Below are 26775 nucleotides of genomic sequence, written 5' to 3' on the forward strand. Positions count from 1 at the left end.
GCATCATCATAAACAAAGCTCTGCAAATTAAATCATTTTATTAATAGGACCTGTATAAGGTCTTCATTTTCAAAATCTGGCTGTACTATTTCTTGTAAACTCTACAGTCTTACAGTTACATGTTACTATAAATTTAGTTCAGGGAATTCTACATTCGATATGGCCTAAATTTAAAATCTTTACTATGGGCATGCATGCATTAAGAGCACAAATTACAAATTAAAAAACAAAATAAGATTTCAAACTTTTCAAATTTACCCTTCTTTTAAGTGTGACCCTAATTTTTGATTGGTTAGTAATCAGTCGAACTGGAGCACTCATGATTTCATGCTTAGAACTCTGGATTGCATCAGCTTCTATTCTGATCATCTGCCAGTTGATTTCTTTAAAAGTCAAAACCTTTAAAGACAGAAAAAAGAGAAAAATACCTTGATGCAATATGACAGTTTACTTGCACCTAACCCTGTGCATGTGTATGTGTACATCTGTCCATATGTAGACACAAACTCACATGAGCCTCATACAACTCACTTGTTATTCCACTTACAGCTGTCAGGAAGTAAAGCCCTCACCCTGCTTGCCACAGAAACATTAAGCTACTTCCAAGCAGGCGCAGGTAATAAGCAGCATTTAAAATATTCAGAAGAAAATAAAGGTCACAACTATTGCATACAAGGTTGCTTTTGGGAGAGGAATAAAAAGATTGTGTAGTTTAGTTTCAAAATGTTAAAAAAGAAAAGAGCAGGGAGGGAAACAAAGCTACAGGATAGGAAACGTTTTTTTGGAGTGTTATTTGGAGTTATCTCAATTAAAAGAGAAAGTTAAACACTGAGCACATGGCATGCCATGTAAATTCAAAGCTCTGAATCCACTACATGGATTTCTAGAAGACACAGCAAGCAAATGTTAGAATAATGATACAAGAGCATCAAGTACAGCTGGACACTGAAAATCAAATACGGAAAAATGAGTGATGGTCCAGCAGGAACATCATGGAGAACATCAAACGAACAGGACATCAATAGGAAAAAACAGTAATTCTAGTTTACCTAAAACTCCTTCCTACATGATCTGGATGATGGGATTAAGTTCCCTCAGTAAGTTCACAGACAACACTAAGCTGGAAGATTGTTGATCTGCTGGAGGGTAGGAAGGTGCTGAAGAGGGATCTGGACAGTTTGGATTGATGAGCCAAGGGCAATTTTATGATGCTCAACAAGGCCAAGTGCCAGGTCCTGCACTTAGGTCACAACAACCACAGGCAGCACCACAGGCTGGGGGCAGAGTGACTGTTCAGTTCTGGGCCCACCACTTCAAGACAGACGTGGAGGTAGCTGGAGCATGCCCAGAGAAGGTGAAGGCTCTGGAGCACAAGTCTTATGAGGAGCATCTGAGGGAGATGGGCATGTTTAGCCTGGAGAAAAAAAGGCTCAGAAGTGACCTTATTGCTCTCTACAACCTGAAAGGAGATTGCAGCAAGATGGGGGACAGTCTCTTCTCCCAGGCAGGAGACAAAACTAGCAACAGAACAAGAGGAAATGGCCTCCAGCTGCACCAGAGGAGGTTAAGGTAGGGACATCAGCAAAAATTTTTTCACTAAAAAGGTGGTTAAGCATTGGAATGGGCTGCCCAGGAAGTGGTGGAGTTACCATTCATGCAGATGTTCAAGAAATGACTGGACATGGCACTTAGTGCTATGGTTTAGTAGGCATGGTGACATTTGGTCAAAAGTTAGACTCAATGTGTTGGAGGTCTTTTCCAACCTTAATGATTCCATGATTCTACGATTACCCTCTGAAGAAACAAAGATCAGCCATGAGTAAAGAGCAAGAAGGAAGAATTTGTTTGGTATGTGTCTTATTCTTCACCTGTCATTCTCCTCTTGTCAATTTGAAAACCTTACAGCATATGTCCTGAGAACATAAGCAGAGACTTAAGTAAAACATACCCAGTGGGTCTGGAAAGGACGCACACTCAGTCAAGTGAGCAAGATGGAAAGTGCAGTGCAAAGCATCCTGAAACAATATTTGCAGAAAAGCAGAGTACCTATCCTCCTCATACAGGAGATGCAGTGTGATTGAAAGCTTCTAAAAGAATTCTAAGTAGACTCCTTAACACATTAACAATGTAGCTACAGTGCAAAGCTAAATGATTACACCCTAAAAATATCGTTCAGCACATGTTGTCTTCAAAGTACAGCACTGGTTTTGGTTTTTTACCTTTTCATGAAATTTACTGCTAACAAATCATTCTCTGTAATTTCTAGACATTTGTTTCTGGTAATCATTGCACAAAAAGGAATACTCCCCCAAGGAAAGCTCTGTTGTGTACAGTCAACTGTTCAGAATCAAATTCTTCCTAAAAACCACAAAATCAAAAAATCTGCCAATACAAAACTCCATCTAATCAAACTTTAATTCATCCCATTTAGATTTCATTAATATGGGAGCATCAGCATACAGATAAACTGCAAGAAAGGAAAACTGTCAGAAAAATAGTTTTCAACTTCTTACTTTTGTGGTATTTTTAACTGATATTCTCTCGGCGTTTCTTTCCCTACATAAAATCAACTACCACACTCCTTAACTCTGAGTAAGCTCTACTTGGTTCAGAATTATCACCTCTAAACAGGCACTCATGGGCAAAACTTAAAACACCCCTTTATCCAAGGCCAGATGTATGATGCTAAAATAAGTCTCCTTGAATACAATATTTAGAATCAATTTTGCAGTCAGTATACATTTGCCTTTGGTTACCTGGGAGAAGGCAAGTGAATGGTGTACATCAAAGTAGCATTTCCATGTGCTATTCTCCCAGACAGTAGAAACATACGCACTTTACTGCTATTACTTTATTATATATACATAGGATTTAGGTATTCCAAGAAAGTAATTGCACAAAGAACTTAACTAAAATTCATTTGAAACTGCTTTAGAAAAAGAAAATCCTTATCAGGCAGACCCTCACAAGCAAATAAATAACCAGTTAAAACTTTAAAAATATAATTCTTGTTGTTGTTACTATTATTACTACTACTACTAACAACAACAATAACAAAACCAGCACAACTTCTTATCCTTCCACATTTAATATACCATTCTTTGTTCTTTCAGTAGTCTTCAAGTCTGGCTCAGTTTGCATTTTAAAATAGTTACAAGCTTGGAGAACGTAAGAGGAAAACCATACACCTGCTTGCCCTGGTCTTTGTTCTTGCCTAAGCATCCACGTTGGCCATTTGATCTGACTCAAATCCACTATTTTTCCATATTTGTGTTCCTAGAGGACAACTGAAATTACTGAACACCGAGTGTCTCCACTCCCAGTAATGGCATGTTCTCTACACTGTAAAAGGTTGCAATTCAACTTCCTCCTTCACCACAAAAACAAGGGAAAAAAGTTAGTAAAAGGTATTATTTACCTCTCCACGTTGAGCTTCTTGTATTCTGGTAAATCTAAGGTCAGCATGTTCCCAGTTTGCATTTACACTATATATTCTCAGCTGGGAAAGTTCAAATGAAGCATTAAAGGCTTTTGCACCAATCCTTATTATAATGGAGTTCACAGAAACTGAAATGCCTTCTACCACTTTTTCAGCAAAGCCATATTCACTAAAAAGTGAAATTCCAACATATTAAATATAAACCGAGTGAAGGGCACAAAATCAAACAGATGAAATAAATAATGAAAGAGATGTTAAATGAAATTACTAGTGCATTCTACAGTTAGCAGCTTTTGCTCAATATACCTGTAGTTCACAATAATTTCCACTCTGTGATCCTAATCTCTACGTAAAGAACATAGATTTGACCAAGATCAATCTACATGCAGTATAACAGTTAACACAATCCTTCCACGTTAAATTATATGGAAGTATGTATTATATGTTATGTATGTTATACATACATAAAAATAGCAGTCTACATCATTACACAGAAATCTTACTCTTCTTTATGCACAGATGAGGAGTAATTAATGTCAAATTAATTATTTGACAATTCCAGTCTGGTTAGTATTTTTCTCTGTAAGCCGAATTATTTTGTCCATTAAGAATAGTAACTTTCATGTATTCAAAATAGTATAAAGTATTTGCTTTTTTTCATTCTATAAAGAAAGGCATCCCAAATGGTGGTTTACTCTTCTATAGTATTAAAAAAGATTAAGCAGTTGCAAATAATTTTTTAATAAAAATCTTATACATTCTGAATGTTTTACATTAGTGAATGGAAAATTGAATATTAAATATTATTTTAACATCTAAAAATTTTTGCCCTTTTGTTTTCTTGGGTTTTTTCTGCTTCTTTTAAAAGAACAATTCGTGTGATTTGTCATTCCCTTCCTTTTGACAACTTTCATTCTACACAAAATCTCTGTGGCACAGATTTTCAAGCTGTACCTTAGAGACACAGAGGCCCATGGACTACTTCTACACATTGCACAGAAGTTAAAACGAGAAAAGCAATTGTATCATCAAATTTATTTCTCTGCACATAGGTCCCTGTGACCACTGAAAAATGTTTTGGGTCCATGTAAAGGGAATAATCGGGGGTGTGGAGAGATGAAAATCACCGATGTAATGCTGAACTGTCTCACCAAATTATTTAAGTTTTGGTCTACACATTGTGCATGAAATCTCCCAGTAAGAATTGGCTGATACAACTAAGAAAATAGAACTTTAAAACACTGCACTCACAAACAGCCCTCAAAACTCTTTAGACAAAACAAATGAAAAATAAAATTTTTAAAAACCCACATGAACATTATATATATTTTCCAAAAAGGATGAAGGCAAGATATCATTAATTTTTTAAAAATTTAGTATCAATTAAACTCAGTAAATATCTGACATAGCAGTTGCACCCACAGGAAACATATCTTGCAAGCTCCATACTTAGTTCACATGTTCTCTCCAGGCTCGGGTCTGGATAGCTCCATTACCACTACACTACTTCACACACAAGCAATAAAATAAAATTTTGGAGGAGATAGGAATGGCAACCTGCAACCCTACACACTTCTGAAAATTTGCAGCCAATCTGTTTTTTGACCAACTACATGTTAGTACCATCACTGACCTCTGCCCAGATGCAGTTGCTATAGGAGAGGGTCCATTAGGGGCACGTGGCTCTTCACATGTGCTCATTTCCATTACAACTTTATCCAAGGACTTGAAAAACAAAACAAAACAAAAAATTTAGAAACCTAAGAAGTAACAAAGTAAATAGACAACATATGGAGAACAAAAATACAAACAAAAAAAGGTCACTTGAGAACTTTTTCTGAAATATACATAAAGAATTTCTTACTGTGTCAATTTTTCCATAAACTTTTGTAACACACTAGAATTATCTTTTTTTAACTTTTTTCATTTTTTTTAAATTTTGTGTTCTAATACACATCCCCAGTCAAATATTTTATCACTGAATTCTTGATGCCTGAATATTATTTATCCAACACATACATTTTCAAAAATTGCATTCCAAAATGGACATGCTTTAATGTGTGGTTGTCTTGAATTTTCTTTCTATCAGTGAAAATACTTAATGCAACCTGATTCAAAGCAGAGTAGTTAAGATTTTGTTCCTGTCTAATTCTAACTTTCTACCACCCCTTCGGAATTCCTCCATTAATGCTCATAGGTCAGACAAACACCAAAAGCCCCTTTGTCCTCAATTTTAGATTTTTCATGATTCAACCTGCCCTAGCTACTGGATATTATCATATTGTGTTAACCATACCTGTTGTCATAATCTGCTTGCTCCATATTCTTCTGTGCTACTCTTATCCATGAAAACCTGACTACAACCAAAAAATTAATGAACTGTTGAGTCTGGATTTATTTATACTTCACTGTATTTTGATGCTTGAAGGGAAGCAATAGCTGTTAATAGTAAATCGGACATTTAAAAATTACTTTTTCAGCTGTCTCAATGATTATCTTGCCTTGAAAAACAACAACAGAGGAAAAAAAACCAAGGAAAACCCAATCCCATAGTTTGAGGACAGTGGGGAGAAGCAAAGATTTCTCCTAGTTATCCTAACATTTTTGGATGTTTGACCACTCTTTTAAGAAGTCCCTTTACTACATGACTAGTGCAAAAACCAGTAGGACAGTGATTCGAGGAGATGGCACAATATAAATAAAGAGGTAATGAAGAATGCCTGGATGCAGATCTATGTCTTTTCTCACTGACAACCACTGTACTTGGATAGAGTAAAACCTGCTGTGTATCATCCTTGGGGTCCAAAATAACTCCTCAAAACTATCTTGTTTATAATATAAAACCAGAATTGGGTTGTGAGCAAAGATAACAGTATGTGCCACTGTGCTAAGGGACTGATTCTCACAAAGGGCAACTCAGCCCAATGAAAGGCCCTTTGCCTAGACAAGTGGGTTCTAGTTACCTAGTAAGCTGTGCAAACAGAGGATGCTATGCCAACTTAACTAAACTCTCAGTAGCAAAAATATCCCCCTTCCCCTGTCCCTGCCAAAATACCAGAAGTTCAGTGATGTAATGAAGGGCTGAGGTTTGGCACTTGGGCCACTGAATTCACTTTCCTTTAGAAATCAAAAAGGCTGTTGTGCAATCTACCATTGAATAGTGAACTTCTGTTACTATCTAATGCACTTTCTCAAGGAAACATTTATGTAAAAAAGGTTACCTTGAAAGTTATCTTAGCCTCAAAGAGTGCTAATGTAAGTTCAGTAGGAGCAAAGCAAACAGCGCCTTGCTACCACAGGTCAAAGTGTGTCACGTTTAAGAACAGCACAGCTTAAACCAATTTCCTAATTTGGCAGTTGCATCTCACAGCCAAGAGGTTGAAACATCCCACCTCAGCATTACCAGACTTTAAGCTCTGGGTGTCATTAAGAAGCAGTACAGACATTAGTACATTACAACTGGGTCACTAGCAAATGCATCAATTATTTAATACAGCGCGTCTTTCCCAAGTCTGATTCAGAGCAAAGGAATTACAAGCACATTCACTGCAAGACTGGGAAACATGACAGCTAAAGGAATGTTCACTCTTAAGCAAATGCAATTAAGAAAGTTTACTCATCCTCAAATAAATTACTTCTGGTGCTACCACAATTGTTAGTATATTTAAAAAGAAAGAACAAAGGAAAACAAATGCAAGAATTAAAATTACTTCTAATTGTTGTTGAGTCCTATCTACGCATTTTACCTCCTATTTATATCCAGGCTGAGTCCTAGGTGGTCACAAAAACCCTATAAATGCTATGTGTGTGAAATCACTGTGTAGAGTACAGACACAGAATTGAAAAGTCCCTAGAAAAGATAGCTCCAAAAGAGAGGCAGAAACTTGTAAAAGGGGTTAATTGGACCAATAACTAACCTTCAGGTAAACCCAAATTAACATGTAATGACTAAAAACTTGACAGAAATGAGCTAATGGTCAAACATTACAGTGATTACACTGAAGCCACAGATTAAGAAAACAAACCTACCATGAACACATTACAGCATTTTGCCTTGATCTGCTGCTACTCAGAGGACACTTAGTAAAGGCCTGTTAACGCTTCAGTTATTTCTAGAATCACGTCAAGAGAACTATATAAATATTAGATATAGATTCTGCTACACACAGTATATTTCAGAGTTTACTTCAGAACTCACCAAAGAGATGGGATGTGTTTTCAATTTTGTCCATGGTATCTGCAAGAGAAAACAGTATTCTAAAGCAAATTAAATATTAAAAATACAGTAAAATAAATCACATAGAATGTGTTTTAGGCATACAAATTATTTTTCTAACTTCTGAACTCAGCATAATATTACTTTCAAAATATTAAGTTTATCTGAAGATACTATATGGTAACTTTATGCACACACTAGATGTTAAAAACTCTGAACTTCAAAATCTACTTATCACTGAGCAAAAAAACAGGGGAGCAAAGTAGAATCTGTCCCTTTAATAGTGAGTTGTCAAGCATCAGAAAAAGCATCACTGCCTTACACATTCTTTCTTTTAAAAGGAAAGAAAATCTACATTGCCTTTGTTGACCTACAACTGATTGGATGCCTGCAACAATACATCAAGTTCACTGCATTCAGAAAAATCAGAACAATCTCCCATTGGAGAAAACAAAAGCAAACAAAAAACCCACCAAAAGACTGAGGAGGTGCCAATGTTTGACCACACTGTAACTTCAGTCAAGAACAAGCCATCCTTCATTTCTTAATCCCACATTAGTATAAAGTGGTACAGATTATATACATTGTTTCAATTATTAGCAGCCACAATGACAAAAAAAAAAGCAGTATCTACTAGATTTATTGTGTTTCCATGTTCCCCACAGAGATCCAAATCCTCAGAAAGGTATGTTTTGGAAATGGGAACAGAACAAGAGGGAAAGCAATAAACAAAGAGAAGTGAAGAGAGAATACACAAGAAAGAGAATAATAAATAATTATGACAGACTAATTACCATGGACAAATACAAACTTTTACTTCTACCTCATTTTCAAAACACGCAGGAATAAAATTTACTCAGAAAGAAAAAAAAAATTAAAAATAATTGCTCTTGTTTTCATCATTTCCAGATGTATTTTATGTCATCACATGAGAAACAAAAATTAGGAAGAAATTATTGCTGATAACATCTTTGTTGTTCTTTAAAATTTTACCAAGCACTTATCACAATTTCCTATTAATACAAAGTTGCTTGAAAGTTTACAGAGACAGAAGGAAAAGAAGAAAGATTTAATTACCATTCCAGCACAATAAATTACTCACCCTAATGGATGCTTTATTACAAAACACCTTGTTTATAGCCAGCCATGTTGGGAGATCCAGCATGTTCTGAAGTACCTCTTGATCCAGCTCTAAATTGGTCAGCTGACCTTCCCCCTTTAACGTGCTCAGGTTGATCTTGTCAGGTGAGAGATTTTTGGTGAACCTAAAAACAAGCACACCTTAAGTAAATACATATAAAGCAATCAAAGCTATCCTGCATATTAGTGACAATTTAACTTAAAGCAATGGTCTGGGGGTGAAGAAATCATCTTAGGTTCTTAGATAAATTTCATCCTGCAAAGAAATGGTACAATGGAATCGATTTGTCCCTTTAATTTTTTTCATCTCATTAGCTCAATATATAAATACATAAACAAAAACATATTGTGAGATATCTTCTAATTTTTGCATTACCCAGAATAACAAATGATCCTTTACTCAAACTCTTGATTTATTTTAAACTATATAAAGTAGAATTGAATCTATTTCACTCTTCTTTAATTTTTCAAAATGACAAAATAATTCCAAACCCCTAAAATTACAGTCATAAACAGTACCTTTCTATATATTTAGTTAAAATCTTTCAATAAAAGTTTTATTTACAATATTAATTAGATTTAGCAACAGAATTTAATGACAAATTAGAAATACACATACACACACATAGCAGTATGAGGTATATAAAATACTGGATAAAAACTTGAAAGCTCAATATGATATCCATGTGGTAAAAAGTGTAACTATTTAGAAGAGTACATATAAATTTATTTATATTTCAAAGGCACTTGAATCTGCTGATGCAATAGAACAATCTGTGTGGCTGTATCAAACGGTTCACATCCTTGTGAGACAACATGATAGAGCTCATGGGTTCTCCAGCGTGGGTTCTTCAAACCAACAGCCATAGCATTAAATCTACCACAAGCTAAGAACAGGCTATACTTAACCACACTTTCAATCTGCCATGAAAAATTGTTTCTACTCATGAATTGCATCTAGTTTTACAAGATTAGTAGAAAATACTGCTGCTGGCATTATGCTTTGTGACTTTTCCCACTGAAATCTCCCAGTGCTGCTATTCTCCAGGCAAAGGGATTCGTCTGTCCTCAATGACAGAACATCGCCTGAAAGCAATGTCCCAGGAGGTGCAATTACAGCATTTGCTTTCCATTCAAGAGACCAACTTCTAACTGAACTACAAGGTCCTCATTAAGTCTGATACTGGGGGAGATGGTGGAAAAAGATGAAGAAGGTCACCGAGCTTCTCCTCTTAAGAGTTTCCAAGAAGAGCTTGAAACAGAGTAGGCATTTCTGAGTCCAACTGCCTTACTCCATATTCCTGGGATGGTTAGCTTTGGAAATGCATTTACCTAGCCTGACAAAATGCCAGCATTATATATTTGCAAATAACACTAGACATGTTTTTTATGACAGAAGTGCTGCAGTTGTTACTGTATTGCTTACAAGGCATAAATTATCCACAAGCAATGAGATTTAATCTGTGAATAATATAGTTTAATAATTTCAGTACTAAAAATACATTGAGATAAGGCTATTGATAAATGTATTTTCCTTGGCAACTAATGCACTTCTAACTGCTCTGTTTAGAAACATTATGAGGGGAATAAAGGACTTGAATTATTTTGTTTTCTGGTTACCCTTTTTTCTTCCTTTCAACAAGAACGAATAATGAGAAGAACTAAATAACCTGCCTCATTGAAACAACCTATCAGTAACTGCAAAATATAAAACTTCCTATCTCAGACACCATTGCAAAGTCTCATCTGGCTCAGGTTATACAAAATTCCAAGAAGAAAAAAAGCAGCCATTGAGTGTTTTCAGTCACATGGTAGTACCTCTCACTCTTGACTTTCTACATAAGGGTCAACATAAGAATTACGAAGTGGTGTTACAAAGTCACATTTACACAGCAGAGGCAAAAACCTTCTGCCATTACACACACACACACGTACACACAAGTCTCTGAGACTTGTGCTCTGTGAAAGAAGTCCCCCTCAGAGTCCCCTGTTGCTCAGCCACACCAGAAATGCCTCTCAGCTTAGAGACAGATCTAAGCATTATCCTGGTCACAGGTGCAGATGCATCACAGTGAAACACACAGGACCTACAAAAAGAGGTTTTCAAACTTCAAAGCAAGAAAGTTACCAAAATACCATTAAGGAGGAGAATGGCAACGGCAAAGCCAATTTGAGAATGGCAACAGCAAAGCCAGTTTTGAGTTACCACAAGCCTCCAGCCTCATCCCCACTGAGCCAGAGGGCTTTGTCCTTTCTTTCTGGTGTGCTTCACACCCAACCAACCAAGACTCGGGGGCAGATGTACCACAGACACACTGTTGTGTGTGTACCGCAAGTTCCAGTGAACTTGCCATGAAGCTGGTATAATCATCACTGAAAAAATTGTAACCCAAATACAATCTGCAATTTAATATTTTAATACTATTAATTCTTCATTTTATTATGAAATTAAATGTCAATATTATTCTAAATATTCTGGTGTTGGAGACTTTTTCTAATATTTATTGCTAGGCAAAATCTAAGGAGGCAGCATGGCTTTAGAGGTTGGCAAGTTATCTCTGTATCTAAAAAACTTCTGTGATTCTTAGTACTGTAACCCAGAATGCTTAATTGCTTAAACTTCAAGAACATATTAGACTATGATATTTATCATACATTTTTATGTAAAACAGAGAGGTAATTCCCGTAAAGTTAGGACCATGTAATTCTGAATACAAAATAATTAGAAATCTTTGGTTGTGTCATGATGTTTCAGGATTAGAAATCCCTGATAGGGCAAAACCAATTAAAATTTTCTATAAGCTTTTCATGTAACTATTCAGAACAATGGGCCTGAGTTCATGATATACACACATTCTTCTCCCTGACCAGGCACATGCAAACAGCCCCCTGCCAGCCTGCCACTTGTTTTTTACCCTGGTGTTCATTCCTTAGAATGAGTTAATTACTCCTTAAAAACTTGGGTCAAACTGGGAGCAGAGGTCTCAACAACAGGGCCATTTCTCTGTACAACACCCCAAGAACTTCTGACTGTTGCTCCTTTTCTAGGACACAGACCAATTGTTAATATCCACTACTCAGTACATGAAATAAATAAAGCAGGACAGAGCAAAGTAAAAGACAAGGACAAGAGGAATGGAAAAAAAGGTCATGGTTGAGTTCACCGAAGCTTTCTGTTACCTTGTTTTGCTGTGTCAGTAAGATACCACTTTTACTGAGGCAATACAGACTTGGTTTACTAATACCACAAGATATTCTTAGCAAAACTGTTTTCACAGATTGAGTTTCCATTTCACAAACTACACTTCCTTTCTCAAAACATATCTGAGGTTTGAATTACTATGTGATAGTATGGATTTCAATACAGTTTTAATATTGAATTTTATAAGTTGAATAATGCTGTAAAATATTTACAGTTAAAATGCAAGAACCCAGAAATATTAATTTATCAGTATCACAAGCAGCCTGCCATAGCTCCTTTGGGTATATCTACACATACATGCACTAAATCTTGCTATGCAGTTACAGATAGACGGTTCAACTTTAATTTACAAAGTACACACTAAGAGTTTAGTGAAAAGTGTAAAAGACTGTACAGTAACAGCAGAATATTAAGAATCAAAGAGGAGTAAGTTACAATCAATGTATTTTGTCAGGACCACAACAGTTCTTTCAGATCTTTCCCTCTAAAATAACTCAAAACCTGCATAAAACATGCATTTATTTCCTTGCCTAAAATATTTATTTTCTAAAGGTTTGTTTGTAACACCACAGGCTTGGAGCTCTGAATGGAGCATTCCACCACACTGGCAGAGAAGATGGCCAAGAAGTTGAAAACAGAAACAACAAAAACCCAAGAACAGGTAGAGAAGATGGGAAAACACTTTTCTGAAGTCACAAGCTTATGGTTGGTACAATGAAGGCCACAGACCACATGAAGCTTAGAGCAGCGACCCCCAAAGGTTTGGAGCGAATACCAGATGCCTTGTCAAGTTTGACAACAGAAACTCCAACCTCTGGATTTAATAGAGAAATAACAGAAGTCTGGATTACATTTGGACACAGATTCTCAGCTGTTTTACACATCTCCTGTATATACAGCCGCTTTCCCCAGATCTACCATGTGCCTTCCCTGCTTTTTAAATAAAATTTCCTCAGCGATATGATTCTAAACGTATGCTCTAATCATGACAGACTATTAAACCACAGTATGTGCTACAAGTTTTGCTTATCTTCTTGTTATGAACTCAAACTGCTTAAACAACAGGCTCTGAAAAAGGGAAGCATGACCTACTAACCACTGGCAACTGGATCAATAATAGAACAGCAGAAACGGAACACAAAGATCACTGTTTGGTTTTTGTTACTGTTTCACCTGGCTGAACCATGTTATTTGATCGCTAAGGAACATTACACAATTTCTGAAACAAGAAAAATGGTCTTTTTCAATTGAGTTTCTCAGGAAAATGTTTGCTTCCCATGACTCAAAGTAACAGAGTGAAGGAGGTCTACTGTCAATCCTCTCACTATACCACTTCAAATTTTAAGACTTCAAGTGGAAGAGGAATAGAACTAACTCTCTGTCAAATCTGCCCCAGAAACAAAGTATTGGGATCAACAGTGTATACTGTTATAATTGAGTTCCTCTCATCCAGCGTAACACCACAAACCATAGCTGATTTTCAATAACTGGATTGGTCTGGAAAATAAATAAATCTAAATCCCCCCCAGCTTTAAGTAAGAAAAAAACAAAGTTACAGGAAATAGCATGCTGCAGGCAACATAATGATTTCCTCTCACATACTTTCTTTGCTGAAGCCAAAAGAAAAATCAGTGTCTCAGGGGAAAAAACACCACATGTAAATTCTGAGTTCAGGAGCATTGCTGTACTTTTTCCTGTGGCAGATCTTCATTATTTAAGTCCTAAGTATCAAAATTATTAGATCTATTTAGATGGCAGCAAGTCCTATACAAGAAAAAGACTCCCTAGATTAAAATACAACTCTACATACCAGCAACATTAAGCACAATGACATTCAGAAGAGTTCTTGGTAGCATTCCGCTTGATCCAAGTATGACAGGACAGAAAAGGTGAGACCCACTATCGTCACACATGGTTAAAGATAAGCTGCCATTAAGTAAATGACAGACTGACTAAAGACAGTCTCTACAGATGAAACAAGTGATTGACCTGTATTGAAAAAGGAACTAATGAAAATTAGTTAAAGGAAAATTAAAGGACGTGATAGGCCAGAGGAAAAAAACCCCAAATTTAAAAGAACAAACTTCTGTAAAAGATGTCAATTTCAATCCTTCAAACCTAAGAAACAAGATTAGAATCAGGCAACTGATATCTTTCCTTGGTACTCCAAAAAACGTCAACCAAAAAGCATCACAAAAAATGCTATAAAAATTAATATAACAGTAAAGACTTAAGGTTAGTATTGATCAGAAGACTGCAAGAGCAACAATATCACATATCTCACTGTCCAAAGGGTAAGCAGAAAGCCAAAAGCACTGAATATATTTAGTAATGCCCTAGAAAAAGCTGGTGAACTGTGAATTACCAAAAACATTTGAGTGAATCCTGGTTGTCCTAGGGATGCTTTAATTTTAGTGCATTAAAGTAGTAATTTACCTAACAAGAAACCATTAGCTGTGCTTCGTGTAAGCTTATGAGTAAAAAACTTTTAGCTCTGCAGTCTGAGTTAAAATGTATAAAAGCTGACAGGCAGCATACAAGTCACATTCATCAAGTCCACAGAAAACTGTCCTTCTGAGGAACCCAAGACAGCAGCAAATGGTTTTGCAGCAATAGCTGACTCATTGTTGATGCAAGATACTCAAGATTTGAAAATATAATTCATGGAAACTACTGGGTTCCAAGTGAAAGATTTTTGGGAAATAAAGAGGGAAGATAAGAGACAATTGATGAAAAATTGTCTGAAATACATAAAGGTTAAAGTACTACTGTGTATAAAAAAATGAATGGGAAGTAGTACTAAATATCACCGCAAAATATAGAATGTCTTCATCTTGGACATTACTTCCTTTTCTGAAAATACTAATTTTATAAATTAAAATTTATAATTTTTATTATAAAAATAATAATTAGTGTTATTTCTTTAGCACGAAAAGTTAATTGGATGCTCATTTACCTTAATATAGGAACAAAAAGATACATGAAACTAAAAGGAACACTTTGAAAGCAAGTAAAAGGAAACACTAATTGCAAAACATTTTAATGTCCATGAAAACATCAGACTAGAAAACAGTACCAAAATCAAAAGCTCTAAAGAATTTAAAAAATTTAAAAATTAAGGCACTTGTGGAAGGGTTTTTGGGGACAGGTAACACCTTCTATGTTTACAACATAATAGGATTGACTAGACACACTCTGACACATAAAACACTTTAGTACTTTATTTATTAATATTAACAGTACATTAAGTTGAAAATAAGCATTAGTAAGGATAGATTTTAATATTTCTGGAAAAAAATTCCTCCCATAAACAATGGCACTCTCACATTCTGCACCAGAAGAGCATTGCCATAAGAGCACTGTAAAATACCACCACTGTGAGCCAGTGGGTGACCAATACACAAGTCTAGAGTGGAGGCATCTTTGGTGGTGTGAGAGGCTATTCCTCCAGCTATCCTCCAGCTTGTATCCAGAAGTCATCTGTGTCAGCAATGTTGTGTCCTGCATGGATTCCCAAATAGCATGCAGTTTTCTCCCAAGAAGTCCCTAACAGCAGTTGAACTGCAAGGGTTACCATCCCTCATTCTGCAACCAACAGGGAATCACAGGGGACTCCTAAATGACAATACCAACTGCAGCAGCTACCCCTGTCACCAGATCTTTCAAGTACACCCCTCGCTATCTGTGACACCCAACTGGCATCTTCTTACACCCTCCAACATTAATTTGTACACAAGAAAGGTATCACCCCTTTACCTGTTGGTATTGTGGCCAGTCCACACAAATGCCTACATGCTTTATCTAATTTCACCTTGAATGCTTACAGAATCATCAGGTGTGTATTTGGTGTCTGATTTCAAGATGGAGAACCCTCCATGGCCTGTTGGATGTCCAGCATGCAGAGGATCTGCATCACCTGCTGCAGAGCACTTTGTGAAGGTGCTCATAGTCCAACCCTCTGGAGCAGGACAGGGCATTCCCTTGTTTACACACCCATGGAGCTACTGCTCTCAGGCTGGCCATGAGTTATAGCACACCAGACAAGTCCAAAACACCACCTACAACCCTACAGCTTCAGGTGGGACAGGCTACCATATAGGGCCTCAAGCACCTATCACTGATCATGCTTTTTGACCTATCATAGTCTAAAGACAGATCTTCCTTTCCAGGAAAATCACTAATTAGGACCTTGGCTCAACTAGCAACACGTTTTTGCGTAATATATCCGGTGCAGTGTCACACCCCCCCCTTATCCATCCCATAATAGGACCCCTGAATAATACATCTGCTTTGCTGACATTTCCAAATAATTGCTTCCATTTCATCACAACACAGGACTTTAGCATGGACTCCTACTCCAGGTGACTTCCTGAAGACATCTTAGTACACTCTTATTCACTTCAAGACCCATTCCACACTTCTCAAATACTGACATCCCCACCAAGTCTCTTGGCAGTACATAATGCTTCCCCTAGTTAATTCTGTAATAACACATATAGGAAATGATTTTGTTTCTATTTAGAAAAGCTGTATTGCTTGCTTTTTGGGTACAGGCAGAACTGAGACAGCTGCTGTCATCAGTGGTTATTATCTAATTATGTGTCATGAAGCAGATCTGTGCAGACACAGCCAAGCACTGCGCATAAATGAGGAGCTTGTACTGCATGAATGATAATCATCTTGCAAGCAAAATATTGCTAAAGAAATTTATCTTTCATTTCTGATAAACCCTCACAGACCAATATTAGCTTTTCTATTCCATGAGTCTTTTCACATCAAGCAGAGAAATGGCCAGTATGATCAAACCCAAAGAACTTTATTCAAACATGACAATCCTATACGTGCCAGGCCTTAATGATATGTTGAGTACAAGATAACATAAAATCCTGAATATATTAAACCACATGTGGCAATGTATATGCAACTTCCCCACTGCAGGAAGCAATAAAACCACGTCAATTTGCTTATACTTGATAACAATTAAATTCTACTTAAAATACAATATTCTGTACCTAATGCAAAAAAACCCCCATTTGATGAAAAATCATTTTAGAAATTTAAAATCAAGAAATAATGATACAGCATAAAATAATAACAACACCTGCTTTGGAAACTGCATCATTTATTTATACGACATTAGCAGATATCTTTTTAATGCTAACTGATCAGACTTCACAACAAAGTAAGATCTTTTGATAAGACATTAACTATAAGAACTCTTCTAATTTAAAAAAAAAATAACATCAGTCATTTTCTTCTGTAAATTAGGTAAAGAGCTGACGGATCCTTCAAATACATCAATACAGAGGTAATACACAATAATTTATGAAAAGGAATTAAGTAGATGCAAATGATAAACAGTAAATGTCACATAGCCTAAACATATCGGGAAATACCCAGATTACATTTAGAAAATACACATAAAGGTATGTTTATAATGGGATTGCTGATTTAGTTCACAAACCAGTTTTGCAAATTTAGTTCAGGACTTATAAAAACCCCAAAGAAGCCAAAACACACAGCTGCATAGCAAACTATTATCTTTTGCAGAATTTTAAATTACAAAAAGAAACAGGAGTGGAAACCCAAGTAACATTTTATAGAGCACACTTCACTCCTACGTTTATATAAATACATACCACCTCTTATATTTACTCTACAAAGGCGGGAGAGGGGAAGTTACCTGAGGGCAAGGTATTCAGACATAAGGCCCCTACTCCTGGTGAAAGCAAGTGGTCAGTTGCCACGGCTTCTGAGAAGCTTCTGGTACTCATTTTGGTAGTAAGGATATTCACAGCAAACCAATCTCCACCAGAGCCAGCTGGGATCGCTGCAGGGAACGGGACACAGGGGACACACAAGGGATCAAGTTCAAAGGGAAAAAGGAGTGATACAATAATGTAAGAGAGTTTTAGCTGAAGATAACTGCAGTTACAACAGTTTGTTACACATCATGATACTTCAGAATTCAAAAGGAAACAGACCTGGGTAAAACACTAGATTCCCATGAGAGAAACCCTTGCTGTCTAATGCTACAATACTGCAGCCCTGTTTAAATGAACAGCTTAAGAAGCAAATTTCAATCATGCAGAAAAGATCTCTATAATGTAGCCAAGTGGTTTAAGTGATACTCAGTTAGGACATCTGGAAGATGAGAAGGAAGATAGCCCAAAGATGAAGTGTAAGAGGGTTTTATTTTATTTTTAAATGGGAGACAACTCTTCAGTTTTGTTTTGCCTAGCCTGAGATTTCTCAACCCACATTATTTGCTCCTATTTACAGTGTCTCAGCTATTCAAAATTCATACTAAAGAAACCTGACTCTAGAGATATGGGGGAATGGAACTTCTGGATTAGTTTTTGTGGTTGGGGTGGTGCTACAAAGACTTGCACATGTTTGAAAGTCTGATTTTGCAGGCAATGAAATTTTAGTACAATAAGCTCCTCAAAAAAAAATTCTCTGTTAATTGTCCTCACTTCAAAGAGATGCCTCAGCTTAAATATAACTAATTCCTACACTTTTACCCTTTTGGGTGCAATAAAACCCAAACATTTGGACAGTGACCTTGGTAGGCAGTTCGTTGGGATATCTGAACAGCATTTAAGAGATTTATCACTAACATGAATTAGAGATACCTAATTACAAATTTTTATTTTTCTCAGGTCTCCAGACCCCCAGCAATGGAAGAAACTACAATATGAAAACTGTTCCAGATGTAGGCAACCATGTAACTCTCAGATTCCTGGGTAGCTGGATCCAAGTGTTGCTTCCTAGGAGTCAGAAGCAGCAAGTGTCTCTGAGGAAAAAGAAAGCTCTGGTATTCTCAAGCTACGTGGTAAAGATGCATGGCAGAGCTGCCACAAAATCTGTGCTGGGGACATTCTTCTTCCAGCAAGGCTCACACATCCATCTGGGGGAGGCTGAAAGAATTAAAAGGCACAGCCCAGCTGGAGCTCTTTCCTCTCCTGTTTTTTCTCATCAAAAAAGCAGACAATGAAGATATCTGAACCGTGGTTAGCACCAGCTCCAGAAAGTACAGGAGTTACTGGATTGAGAAACCTGGGTTGTTGTGCAAGTGGCCAAACCCAAGATAACACTGAGTAATAAGATACTTGTTAGAAATTATTCTCATGATTTGCAAAAAACCTGTGAAATAAACCACTTCATGTAAGCCTTTATAATTCCATTAATGTCTCATCAGAAATTACCTGATCTCCTTCATCCAATGTGCTTGTAGAAAAAAGAAAAAAATAAAACAAGACACTTTAAAAAGCACCTCTCATTCTTCGAATTATTTAGTAGAGACTTTTATTCTGCTTTGATATTAAAAAAAACCCTCAAAACACTAAGGCTTTGGCAAGAGAAATAACAAATTTTTAAAAAATGTAACTGTGGGTTGGTTTTGATTCTTACATACTCCATAATCACTTGATCTTAAGAAACAATTTTATTCCTCACAGGTTTTATTTAAATATCCTTTTTTCCCAGGGTATACTTCATACTAGCGTGTCAGATACTTGAACACAGTGATCTTCAATATAATTTTCATTGTGAAACTTACTAGTAAAACTATTCTGAGAATTCTTTAAAGAAAATGATGACATACAACTAAAATGCTGCTGATTAATTCCTCTTGATTGTGCAAATGTATTCGTTTTTATTATGTATGCACAAGAGTTGTCTGACTTCAACAAAGCTTCAGCAGAACTTTAATTGTACAAATGCAATGTCTGTAGAATTAGCATTTAAATTTATAATACATTTGCAAAAATAACATAAAACAAACTGAAAAGGAGAAGTCAGATTCTGTGAGTTTATTTCATTAACCCAAATGCTACTGAAAGCTTAAGAGATCTTTCTGAGATGGAGCACAAGATTTAATATCAAATCTTAATAAATGTAATGATTAAGAATTTTACAAGAAAATACATTATTGCTTCTTTATCTCCAAGATATCTGTATAATTTCATAAAGCACCACAGCAATTTCAGTTTGGATTTTGGAAGATGTTTTGTTACAGAATCTTAAAATGCACTATGATGCATGAAGCTACTAACAAAAACAGAAGAAAGTGAAAGTTTTTAAATTCTCTTCAAAAAAGCATTTATTGATTCCTTTATGCTCATCACATCACCAACACATTCACACAGAAGAAATTGTTGGCATGAAGTCTCCACTTAAATACTAAAAGTATTGATTTTCAAACATAAGGGAATTTAAGAAATACAGGATTATAGTCAAACTTTAAATTGCTCTTTCTCCTTCTTCTTTTCTGCTGTCTCAAGCAGTTCTGCTCTACTACCTGTGGGTTTTTTTAGGCTTATTCTTTCATTAGGAGCAGCATTTAAGACAGACTTACTGCTAACACTTTCTGCAAGTATTCAGATTCAATACAGACTCATTCAGAACAACAGAGATTGTTATGTCTACATTGTGTTCTGCAATTTTCTCACATAATACACAAGCCAATAAAGTCAGTCATGTAGAATACACTCTGCAAAATTAGTACAAGTGAAGAGAGAAGCAGAAAAGTACACACTTTATGCTCTTTGGCTGGCTAAAGGAACTGGTTAACTTTCACAAAACTAAAGTGACACAGAAGCGGAATACACAAAACTGAAAATAAGCAAAAACCTACTTATTTTGCTACCAACAGAATTTTCAATGTTCATCCAAACAATTTTGGTCATTTACTTACAGGAAGGAAACAGCCCATTCTAGCCAAACAAAGATGTTACACGGCTTTATTCTAAAAGGAATCACCTCAGATGTTTTGAGAGGGTAACATTCCTGACCAGTCAGGCATGTCTGACTGGCATAAAAGCAGGTCAATATACAGGGCAAGTATTTTGGTAGGAGACGGATTAGTGAAGCTGTACCAGATGATGTAGGGTATCATTGTTTATATCAGGACCAACCCATTCCTGATATCCATACAATTAGTATGCTATTCTTTGTACAACCATTCTTCATATGAGCTTTAGAATGATTTCCCAGCTATGAGTTGAAAACAACTGTCACAAAACTCACTGCAATTTTCTTCTATTGAAATCTTAGTATGTTCACATCTATTGATTCAGATGAGCAAAAGCCAAGGTCTAAGTTCATGCAGAACATTAACTAATGACACAACTGAAAAAAAATTCTGCCATATCAAACACTTTAAAACCTCTTCCTGTTTTCTTTGTGGAAAATAATGAGTAAGATACAAACTATAACTTTTTAAGTTGAACTATGTCTTATCATTGATAAACTTAAGAGTTAATATCAATTGAGGTGAAGACTATCACATTCAGTGTGGCCACTTAACAGAGAGTCAAAGTTTACAAGCTTGCCTTCATGCTTCTTATACATTCCTTGATAAACAAAACTGGTTTTCATAGAAGGGCATGGATCATGCAGATATACAGAAGACTCAGACTGCTCATTAACTAGAAAGGGAATTTCAATGATACTAAAAGCCACAACTAAAAAACACCTGAAAACAACCTTATACAAGTCTGTGTTAGTAATACCTGATCTCTGTACCTCCCACCCAAACAACCCAAGATGCAACCCCTGCCATGGAGATGATCCCCTTACAACCAGAGACAGTATTACAGTAACACCACAGTGAACTTGCACAGGGAAATCTAGATTCCAATTGGAAATCTTTAACACCATTGTTTCATACACTTGTCCACAAAGTCTGAGAAAAAAGAAGGAACGCTGAAGGATATCTGCAATCATCATAGCAGAGCACTGAACAAAAAATCTCATAATAAAAGGTGCTGTTCAACAAGAAATCTCTCACCCACTGAAAATATGTAACAGCACAAATGAAGATTCAACACAAGTTTCAGTTCACTGGCGAAGATCTTCACAGTAAGTGTTCCCAACACTACAGAGAAGACTTCTCCCAGGGATGGTTTGTCTTTCCCACCTCTGTAAAGGATGATGCCATTATCCAGAAACTTGTTTCATTTTAGGGCACATTTATTATGAAATAAAGACATCATCATTTGTATTCAGCAAAACTACACCTAACACATATGGAGCTGACAAAAATTAAAACCTCCAAATGGCAAACTCATCTCTTCAGTTTAGTTGATAGATTTAGGTTAGTATCCTACACCAAGCACCACATGATCTGAAGTACAACAAAAACACATATATTTCCTAGCCCTTCCCTGCTTCTCATTTTCTACCACAGCCTTGGGAAAGAACAATGCATGTTGAAGATAAAGGACATTTTTAAAAATTTTAAAATATTGAAAAAGCAAAAAACTCATCACCACATCCTGACACAAGATACAGACTTGTTACAAGTTGAATAAAACAAGCTTTATTACTTTCACTGCTCTTAAACTGTAACACAGCAATAAGAAAAACCCTTTACAAAGGTAAAAAGTAATTTAGGTATCAAAACTGTTTCAAAATGCAGTTTGGATCATCTTCCTGTGCTCAGACGTTAAAGACTCATACCTATGTAAAATTTTCGCTGTTTAACAAATGTAGAATGACGAGGCTCCTTCACACCAGTGCCCATTATCAGTTCAGCTAATAAAAGCACTGTGAATTGCTAAATGGAAACTGCACTGCTGAATGACACAACGCTTTTATATTTGCAAGTAAGGTACCTTGATAGTAAAAAGAGCTGAAAACTGCTAACACATGATTAACAACTATTGCAGCAATCATGGCAAACATTGACCAATCAATGATGATTGGGGGAGCTGGACAAGATGATGGCTAAAGATCCCTTCCAACCTCAACTGTCCCATGGTTTGTGGTAAAAAATCGAAGTAGGTCTCTGTAATTTAAGGTACAAGTTCATATCTTTGTTCAAACATAAAGGGAAATAAAATAATCAGAAATTAAAATAAGTCGAGGTAAGAGGGTAATTCGTTCCACCATTGCTTTGTTATTTATGGATTTCTTCCAATAAATTTTAATCCTGCCACTAATACCTGCTTTGCTGAAGATGACAAACAGGCGGCAGTTTCAAGAAACTACGAAAACTGCAGGACAGGAACTAATGTAGTAAGAGTAAAAAGTGAAAATGTCCTTTGGCACTCTCTCTATTACAGGAAATTCCTTATGCATTTGGCTCCTTAATCATATTCTTACAAAACTTATTAGAGAAAATCCTGAAATAATGCTGGTTTAATTTTTGTTGAAATATCAAGGTCCTGAAATTTAAGCAGCTCATGTCGCTTGAATTCTGCTTTCCTGAGTAACCAACTTCTGCAACCACTGAAACACCTGTTCTGCAGGAAGTAAAGATATTATCTGAACATGTCATGAAGAATACCCATAACAAGGGGCTTAATAATACTGTCTATATTTTAGGTAGCAAATACACTCTTTGAATAGGATGGATTACGAGCATGAAGTTCAACTTACAAGCCTCAGATCACTGGATATATTCCATAAGCTTTCCAGAAGTAATAAAATGTGTCATAATCATTTGACAGAGCCTTGTTGAGTAAGCAGGATCACAACACACAAGAGAGCAATCATAAATTTACCAACATGACAAAGTACTTAGTTCTAATCTCAGCTGTTCATTTGAAAAACTAGACAAAAAACAACTCATCTTACTCATGCCTAGTTCCAGACACATATAACCTGTAGTACAGACATCAGAGTTCACCTCTCTTTCCATACAGCTTGCGATACACCACTACAGGAAACAAGCTGCTAAATCCAGCTATGCCAAGCACACTGCTGATTAGAAAACTGACTCAAGCCTGATGACATCTTCTCGTTGCATTTCCATTCACACGGTGCTCTGTCATTTTCATGCAAAGAAAAGATTTCTTTATCAGCATTCCCTGCTACAAAACTCATGAGCAGGGTGGAGAAGAAAAATTTTTCTACTACTGCTTCATACATCACATTTAGCAGATAGATATCAAATTATTTGGAATGAGAATTATGTTTTCCATGTGCATCATCAACAGATTAGTCAAATGACAATCTGTCACTTCATTTTGTTTTTCTCCATAAACACTTTCCAGAAATACCACACAAAAGTGGAATAGAACATTTTGGTAACAAATAACTAAAAAATTGAAGTATTTCAGGTTATATTTTTTAAGATATAAAAGTAAGCTCTGAAGAATTAGCAACGCTGTGGTATTATGACAGATCAAGTACCTAACATGTTTTTCCCTCTCTTTAGAAAATGGGAGAAACGTGATGTGGCTTTTTAAAACTGTATGAATCAGATTGTGCACTTTCTGCGATTTCTCCATCTTTCAAGCACACGACATTGACAGCTAAGAAATTTACAGTAGGCTTGTTTGTTTTGTTTTAGGCCGCGAGGCACCTCAGACATGATTTCAGTCACCCAGAAAACCACGAACTTATTTTCATCCCTCTGCGCGCACCTTTTTGTTGCCCGGCCTCACCTGTGTCTCAAGAGCTCGGAATTCGCGAGCTGATCTGCAAGGACACAGGCCGAGCTGCCCCAGCCGCGGCCAGCCAGCGCACCGGGGCGGCTGCTGCTCGCCCCCGCCGCCTGGGAATCACGAGGGTCGGTCTCCCCCGCTTCTCTGCCCCCCGCACACCTCGGGCAGCGGGGGCGGGCACCGTCTGCCCGGCGGGGAGGCGGCCGGAGCCCGGCGGTGACTCACTCGCTGACTCCCACCTGCGCCAGGCAGACCGAGCCCCCTCCCCTCCTGTGCCGCCGGCCCCGACCGAGGGAGCCGAGGGCCAGGGGCCAGCTAAGCGGCTGTGGCCGCCGGCCAGCCCCACACGAGCACCCGGCCACCCCCCCTGCCTCTAAATCACTACGAGGAGGCGGCTTCAGCTCCCCCTTCCGCGGGCAGAATGGACCCGGTTCCCCCGCCCAGCGCCCAGCGCCCAGCCCGGGGGTCACTCACCGGGACAGGGACCCGCCGTCGCCCCCGCCCCGCACCCCCTCAGCCTGCCCGGTGCACCGCACCCCACTGACCTGGAGAGATGCTTCAGGATCTGCTTCTTGATAATCCCCGCCATGGTGTCTGCCTGCCCGCGCCCCTCACGACGACCAGCCGGGACCAGGAACGCACCTCATCCCTGCGCCCGCCCCTGCCCGAGGTGCGAAAGCGCCGGGCGCGGAGCCGCTACCCCACTTGCGCTCACTCGACGCCCGGCGCCATCTTGGCCGCAGCATCGCCTGGTGACGGGGCCGAGACGGGGCGGGACGGGCCGGGGGCCCCCGCCCCGCGCGGAGAGCGGCGGCCCCGGGCGGGCGGAGCGGGGAAGGGGAAGCGGCAGGGAGTAGGGGACAGGGCACAGGGACAGGGGCACGGCACGGGCACACGTAGGGGCAGCGGCGCCTACGCCCTTCGCTTGCTCGCAGAGCCCCTGCCCGCCTGATCAGCGTCTTCGTCCCCATTCAGCGCCCAAAGCCTCTGCCCGTCTCATGCCCACTGCCTGCCCGCCCGCCCGCCCGCTCTCCTCCGCCAGCTGTTTCTTTCATCCCTCTTCAGCCTTCCCATCTCCAAAACTCTGGAAGCGTCTCTCTGCATCCCCGCTTGTGGCTCCATCGCTCCTCCCGCCTGTGGAGCATGTCCCAAAACCATCACATCTTTGCTTTGCTTGGGCCTGACTTTGGCCGAGCTAAGACAGGATAGCTGCAGCTTCTACAGCACCACACTAAAGTAACAAGGCTAGATAAGATGAGCTCACTGACAGAAACTTACAGTGCTATGGCAATAAATTCACATCTGTGCACACACACATATATATTTATATATTTCCCATACCCGAATTGCTCAAACCCAGAGATTTATAAAATCAGGTTGTTCCTCAGATGCTTATGTTTCACTGTGTATCTGTGGCAAGTATAAGGCCTATGAGTTATTTTAATTTTGAGAGAACAGCCTCTCATGCTGTAGCAAAATCTCCAAGTCAGTTAAGAAATTAATGTCTTGTATTAGTTTTGTTGATCCAGTAGCCCTTTTCCTCTGGCAGTTCCTCATTCAGAAAAGGCATCTTGAAGAATTTCAGTGGTGGGTAACCAAGTACCCTAAAAATATTAACTGGAAAAAGAAAAAGAAAAAAAAAAGAAAAAAATTATCAATTTAATTTAATTTAATTTAATTTAATTTAAATGTTTTTCAGATATGACTTCCATATGCAGGATGGTGCTCTGTAATAGTGTAGAGCTGCAGAGGAAAGACATCAGATACTATTTTCTCTGCTTCTCATATACGTAACATTAATAATTTGCAAGCAATGAACCAAAACCCTAAGGACTTTTAAATGAGAAATATAAAGCAGTAATAGAAAAAAATAGGTCAGGAGGTTAACATTTTCAATTGATTTTCCCAGACATTTAAAAATCAGTAAGTTGTGTAATACTGGCCTCATTATATTCTTAAGGAGATTTATAAAGTAGGAATGGGCTGTGTATGAAGCTAACACTTTTATGCCTGTTTTAAGTTCAGTTTTCTCAACTGGGTAAAAGTCTACCAGTATCATGGAGAAACAATGCTCATCATCATGATGGGTCAGCTTCTCATCCAGAGAGAAAATACAAGGGTCAAGGAAAGCAGGACCCATGCCATGTGTTCTCTTTCAAGTGTCCTGCAAGCATGGCTCTGGAAGAACAAGGGAAGTCCTGAGGCTCTTCACTGATGTCAGAACTGAAAAACAGAAATCTTTCTGTCCAGATTGATCTGAATCGTGATCTCGTGTGGTACTCCCATCTCCTGGAACACACTGTGTGAAGGAACGGAGGAAAATGCACAGATCAACACACACCACACGCCACACCCTCTCCACCCAGAAGGGTTAGAAGGGCAC

At 37.8% G+C, this 26775-nt stretch overlaps 1 protein-coding gene across 5 annotated transcripts in view; it reads right to left on the reverse strand.

Annotated features, from left to right (window-relative positions):
* UHRF1BP1L (UHRF1 binding protein 1 like) overlaps positions 1–25162 on the reverse strand; it is a 51933-nt gene extending 26771 nt beyond the window's left edge. For 2 of the 5 annotated variants that reach the window (XR_006015778.1, XM_042026584.1), the window contains exons 1-6: positions 24938–25162; positions 8758–8920; positions 7638–7676; positions 5073–5164; positions 3419–3608; positions 259–399 (exon numbers count right to left, since the gene is read on the reverse strand). Coding sequence is in view for 4 of the 5 variants with exons in the window: in XM_042026584.1 (XP_041882518.1) it covers positions 259–399; positions 3419–3608; positions 5073–5164; positions 7638–7676; positions 8758–8920; positions 24938–24981 (669 nt within the window). In the remaining variant the exon portion in view is untranslated. Of the gene's footprint in view, positions 1–258; positions 400–3418; positions 3609–5072; positions 5165–7637; positions 7677–8757; positions 8921–17680; positions 17828–24937 lie in introns of those variants that run through there. The other 3 variants (XM_042026564.1, XM_042026554.1, XM_042026577.1) reach the window with 3 other exon arrangements.
* Positions 25163–26775: the final 1613 nt, after the last annotated feature.

This window comes from Corvus kubaryi, unplaced genomic scaffold, assembly GCF_017639235.1.
Source record: "Corvus kubaryi isolate FWS band 111438036 unplaced genomic scaffold, C.kubaryi_AGA036_p1.0 129, whole genome shotgun sequence".
NCBI lineage: Eukaryota > Metazoa > Chordata > Aves > Passeriformes > Corvidae > Corvus > Corvus kubaryi.